The sequence below is a fragment of the Parasteatoda tepidariorum genome, chromosome 6, assembly GCF_043381705.1.
Source record: "Parasteatoda tepidariorum isolate YZ-2023 chromosome 6, CAS_Ptep_4.0, whole genome shotgun sequence".
NCBI classification, from domain to species: domain Eukaryota; kingdom Metazoa; phylum Arthropoda; class Arachnida; order Araneae; family Theridiidae; genus Parasteatoda; species Parasteatoda tepidariorum.
The window spans coordinates 72,039,560-72,046,136 of record NC_092209.1 but is presented as its reverse complement, the minus strand read 5'-3'; the positions used below and the strand labels follow the sequence as shown (position 1 = coordinate 72,046,136).

Genomic DNA, 6,577 nt, shown 5'->3' with positions numbered 1-6,577 from the left:
ATTCTAATCATTACTTTTTTTCTATACATCCTTGTTGATAAGATAATATTTATGAATCTTGTTCTTGTAATATTACTCACTTACATATTTAAAATTGCTAACAAGTAAGTAAAAAGTTATTTCATAGTTATTTTTTTTTCTATAAATTGTTATTTATTAAACTAATTTAAAAAAACTCTTTTTTTTCTCAATTTAATTCTTTTGTAAGTTTTTTTCTCTTCTTTGTAATGAAATTCAGATAATTCATTATTTTCCCATTAGTATTTTTTCTACTTGGGCACATATCAGAAAAAAAATATTTTTATGAAAATATTTATGTGAAAAAAAAACTTTTCTCCATCATGGAGTGAGTTTTGCTAAACTACCATGTGCTTTTTTTTAAAAAAAAAATTATTTTTATCAAAAAATATATTTTAAATTGCTTATCAGAGCTTTTTCCAAATTCAGTGGAGAAATAATTAAATTGATGAGTTAATTACTAAATTTGAGCTGAGCGGTAATATTGGAACTTCAATATTGTCCTTTATCATTTCCAACTGATTTATATTGCCTCAATAGAATTTATCAGCTCTCACTGCAATATAATTTTCGATAATTATCTTTATTGTTACTCTAGATATTTTAGTTACTAACAATTCATGCAGATTTATCATATTTGATATTTATTAATAATTGCAATGCCATCGTTGTTGACAATTGTCATACATTTGAAATTTAACATAAAATATTGTTATTAATAAAAATAATACATAATACTTTTAAAGTATTATTTTCCTGTTTAAAAAAAAATGGTATTTCAAATTTTAGACCCAGCTCTATTCCTCAACTGACTTTGGACACATTTTCTGATCTGATTAACTGGCTGTTTAATGAAATTTATTAACTTATTTACTTACTTGCTGATAGATCTGTGATTTACTTATATTACAATGTCATTTATTTGTGTTTTATGAAACCAGCTGAAAATTTTGTTAAACAGTGTCGGTAACATCATTGATTGTTAAATTGTTGCATGTGATCTATGTTGTTTTCCTATCAATTACCATAACATTTGTTATATCTCACAAACTTTTAACATATAAAAAATCATGATATTGTGTTCAGTGACAGATTTTATGAAATTTCGTATATGCAAAGTGTTTTACATTTGAAAAACATGACTTGTTAAATGACCATTGATACAGCTTAAAACAAAAAAGTATTTTCAACTGTGAAATTAGTGGTTTAATCTTCATATCTTTGAAAAGTATTAGAGAATGAAACCAAGTGTAAAAAAAAAAAAAAAAATGTTTTAAAGAATTAATATCAACTGAGACTTAATCAGCTACTGTGCTCATGTATTTTAAGAGAACTGCAATGTCTCCATTAATAAATAACTCTATATAAAGAGGTGTTGTAAAAAGCTGCAATGAGAAGTGACTGTGAAGAACGCAGCAGTTAGTTTCTGATATAACAACAGTGATTAAAAGGGTGATGGCAGCAATGCACAATGTTTTCAAAGGCACTTTTCTGTAATGTTGTGTCTTTAATAAAGCTCTGATAAAAAGTTTTTGTCTCATTTGTGTCTAGATTCAATTTCTTTTTTTACCATATCCAACAGATTTAAGGACAGTCTTTTTAGAATTTAAGATTTCTAAAGAATACTTACAAGTATTCCTTAGAAAGCGTACAGAGAAACTTGAAAATAAAATGTAGACAAAAAAAATCTGACCCAATTTTTGTAATATACAAAAGGCTTAAAACGAATCAAATGGACATAGTTAATAAGACTTGAAAGCTAGCTTTGAAACATAGTGTCCTAAAAGTTTCAGTTCTGATGATACGTGATCAAGCATCAAGGTGTTATTTTTTAATTTGAGGGCTGTTTTATAGACCCCAAATCAGTCTTTTTTTTTGGGGGGGGAGAAGCCTCTTAAAACAGGTTTCCAATATTCGAAAAAGAAATTCTCAATAATTTGCTGAGATTTGACTTTTCCTGTATTTCTTATCCCTTTGAACAATAGGCAGTTTTTAGATTATTCTTCGAAGAAGTGGCTCCATTTAGGGATTAAAAATGTAAATATTCTAAAAAAAAATTATAAGCAAAATTCATTTAAAGTTAAAAATTCTACTATTCTCCAACAGAAGATTCATTTTTATCTCAGTTGTGAAAGAATACTTAAATTCTATCGGTGACATATCAGAATATTAATGTGCTTTAAGTTAGTCGATTTTTTCTTGGAATTCACTGCTCTTCATAAAATATAAATTTTTATTGTCATTAGACTTTTGTAACGAAATTGAATTAAAATTTTTTGCACAAGAAAAAATTTAAACTTTATTACTAAATTTAAAAAAAATAGGTAAATTTAAAAAGATTTTTTGAGAAATTTAGTGAACTCATCTTTCTTAAAGAATATTAATGTTCTTTTTTATAATTTCTACTTTAAATATAAAATTGGTACTCTTTAATTAAGTGGGGGCAAGTGGATCTCACAAAAAAGTTTAATGTACCATCAAACTTCTTAATCACTCAAATGCAACTATAAAAAAGAATTCCTCACTAAAGTCAACTGCATATCTAAAGTGAATTTTTCTTTCCTTATTTATAATTTCTATGCTTACCACAAAATTTATTTCAATACAACTTGTTCAATATTTGATCCTGATAATACAAATCTCTTCCCAAAGCAAACATATTAACAAATTTTTATCTTTCATCTAAAATCTGGTTCAAATTATATTGCTAAGTGAATTCCTTATATCTATCAATCTAATATTCTAAACTGTTTATGTTAATTGCCAGCATAAATTCTTTTCAATCATTAAATTATTCATGACTAAATCTGCATAAATATCAATGAATTGTTAACATTTCTTTATCTCATTCATGTTTCCCAGGAAATAATTAATACAAGCTGTTTCTTTTTACTTCATAAGTTAATTCCTAATGTATCTCACTGGAACTTAATCATATTTAATTAAAATTCAAGATTCAAAATATCCAGCACAAAGTGACAAATCAATAAATTAGGCTTTAACTTTTCTAAAAAAAAATATATATATACTAGAACCAGTAATGAAATGGCATGTACTAAAGGTAAAATAAATATTAATCGTAATATTGTAAATATTAAAGCTTATCCTAAACAATGCAAGAAGATTTTGAAATTGTATAAGATATTCAAAAGATATGTAAAACACATTTAATAAAAAAATAATACAAGTGTAATAAAGTATTCAACGCAATCTTAAAAAAAATCTTGTTTATTATTTCAGATGTAAGCTATTTACAACATCATATTTACAAAATAAACAGCAATATCTTTGATAAATAAGGAAATCAATTGTGCATATATACAGATAAATAAAAAAAAATTAGTTAAAGTTCTATTCGAATGACATTATCTATAGCTCTTTGGAATCTATCGTATTTCTCTGCAAATTTGTAAATCCTTTGGAGATGTTTGTATTAGAACTATCACAAGCATTTATAGAATGTTCAATGTTTTTTTCACCCGAGTCCTCCACCTCTTCAATTACTACTTCAGATTCACATTCTTCAATTATTGTATCTTTAACATTATGTTCAGGAGAGTCTGATACAACACAAACAGACCCATTTCCACCTATTTCTGAAGTACCAACATCTGCTCCATCATCCAATTCCTCAATAACAATACCAGATTTGTTAGAGTCTTTCATTTCACAGTCTGTTGCATGTATGGGGGACATATTTTCATCTTCTGTTTTAAGACAATCCACTACCTCTTCATTTTCACAATCTTGGGTGGAAATACTCTCAGCAACTTCAGGAACAGATTCACTCAAACTTTTTTCTTCTGCCATCTCAACATCACCAGTGATATTTGTTTTATTCATGTCACTAGATACACTTGAGTCTTTCGTATCATCTTTGATTTCAGTCGGAACATCACAAACCATTTGTTCATCTTCGGAATCTGCTATTAGATTGTCAACAAGAGAAGAATCACTATCCATCTTCACCACAGGCTCATTGACTTTAGTGTCTAGGAGATCAACATAGTGTTGCACTTGTCTAACAGCTTCTTTTCTCACTTTACGGATTTCATCAAGTCCCATTGTGTCAACATTATCCAAATCCAACATACACCTCGTAAGCATTTCATCAAGATACCTATACTGCTTATCTTTAGATGTACCTGAAAATTTCTCAACTTCCTCTGTATACAGTTTCAATTTATTAAGCACAACTTCTATCTGTTTCAATGGAACAGCCTTACCAGGTTCCTCTTTTGTCCCACTGCTTGCAGCACAACCATTCGGCTCTGCTTTTAATTTCTTTACAGGTTCGGGTGCTGCTGGGCTTGGATTTACACTAGGCTCTTTTTCTCTAGGTTCTGCATTTGAATCAACTTTAGATTCCACCTCTCTTGGTTCTATCTGAATAGGAATGTTACACACTCTAGGTTGACTTGGTCCCTTAGGCTTTTCTTCAAGTTCAGAAGAATCTAGGTGTGGGAATGACTCTTGAAGCTTTCCTTTACAAATGTCTTTATCTCCATTGTTTATACCAGCTGGACCAGAAAAAGTTCTATGACGTTTACCACCATCAACGCCTTCCACCTGAATTGGGATGACTCTCACTCTAGGTTTATGATTACCATCCACATTCTGCTCAGAATTATCCTTCGCTGCTTTTTCAGTGAAAATGGGCACTCTATGCTGCAATCTCGGACTGCCACCAAGTGAAGGCTTTTTAACCCCAGAACCCTAAAAAAAACAAAATATATATGAGATTCAACACTGGCACAATCACAAGCTAAGCACGATGACAATTCATTGAGGCCAGAGACAGTTTTCGGACCATGATTAAAAAAAAGAAGTCAAATCTTTAACTTAATATTTCAAAAACATTTCAACTGACTTTTCGAAGGATCCAGTACATAGCTTCCAGGTGATATCTTTTTATATTTAATAATTATTCCTTTATCAATATTTTCTCAAGACATTTATTATTCTCAAGACATTAAAATATCCAAGAACAATAAAATTCACAGTTATTAGAAATTTAAAAACATTTACAGCATCAGGTTCACTTGTCAGACTTAAAATACACCAGATTCACAATTTAAAAATATACATTTTATATGAATTTTAATTTTGATGAAATAGGCGTAGTAAAAACTATACAACACTGGTAAATATTCTGAACTAAAATGCACGTTTTCAAAAAATTTTGACAACACAAAATAGTTTGTTTAGAACAACAAAAGAATGACTGTATACCCTAACTTTCTCTTAAGATTAAAACGTTCTTTCTTTTACAGTATTTAAATTTAAGGGCTAGAACAGTTAGAAGGAGCTTGTGAAATTTTAAGTCAGGGAACTCCCCCATTAGAAAAAAATAAGCATTACATGTAAATTAACTAACTTTTTTACGGAAGATTTATATAGCCGCCACCAAACAGTCCTTATTTTATTTTTTTAAATTTAAAGTTTAAAATCCTCTTGGCTCCTTGGCAATTGCAGTTTAAGCAACAAATCACAATACAGAAAGACGCTCCTATTATACTTTAAAATTAAATTTTAATTGTTAGCATTGTTTACAGATCTCCAAAATAATGAATAATAACTGAGCAGTATAGTGAATCTCATTAAATATTTGATAATGGCAAATTACAGAAGTAGCTCCCAATTTGGGGATATTATCATAACTACGGCAAAACAATTTACCTGACAATTACTCAGATTATTACCTTAATGAAACTTCATGTTGCGTCATACTATTTTTAAATTATTAAAAATTTGGTGTTCTTTAGAAATAAGTGAACCTAATGTTCTCACTATCATTTCAAAATATTGAGATCACAAGCATTAAATTTTTGAAAAATTACTATACCTTTAAATTTTAAACCCTATAATTTTAATACAGGCAATTAATTGGTAGCTCACTTCAAGCAGATGAACAAGCATTAATCTAATTTTACAAGTCTAAAAAATTTTATGCTACAAATTATAAATTTAAAAAAAAAAAACTTATTTCGATCATTCAATGAAGCACATATCTACAGAGAAATTCAACTACAATAATATTGAAAAAATTATTGCACTCAATTTTTTATCAAAACGTCCAACTATGAAGTAGCAAGAAAGAACGTTAAATAAACATCAATGCTTATATATTCATTAATATAAATAATTTTGACATTAAGTTAATGTATAAACCAGTTCGTAAATTATACGTTAACATTTTGCTAAAATCTAGTAAGAAAAGCAAGTAAACAGAAATTGTATGATCCCTGACTTAGATAAAATTATTACACAATTTTAACTTACCATAATGCCTGGATTTAAGAAATCGACAAACATTTCACTATTTGCTGTAGGTAATCCAAATCGCTTTTGAAGTTCAGCTTGGCGTTTCACAGGATCTATCGTAGTGAACTGAAAAGGTTGTCGTCTAAAATTCATTTTTATTAAAGCACAGAAGAGTCAAGAAATTTCCAGAATGTGCCGGTGTTTCTAGAACGAGAGAGAAGGAGAAAGAACGATCAAGAATTACGTAATTACATTAATCAATACGTGTACAACCGTACAACCCTCCATAGCAGTT

General features: G+C 28.7%; 1 protein-coding gene across 1 annotated transcript; it reads right to left on the bottom strand.

Annotated features, from left to right (window-relative positions):
• Nucleotides 1-3,230: 3,230 nt before the first annotated feature.
• LOC107436657 (BAG domain-containing protein Samui) lies at nt 3,231-6,435 on the bottom strand. Its single transcript, XM_016048445.3, has 2 exons — nt 6,301-6,435; nt 3,231-4,734 (listed from the first exon to the last, which is right to left on the bottom strand). Exons 1-2 carry the CDS (start codon nt 6,433-6,435, stop codon nt 3,388-3,390), a joined length of 1,482 nt encoding a protein of 493 aa, XP_015903931.2. The 3' UTR covers nt 3,231-3,387.
• Between the last annotated feature and the right edge of the window lie 142 nt (nt 6,436-6,577).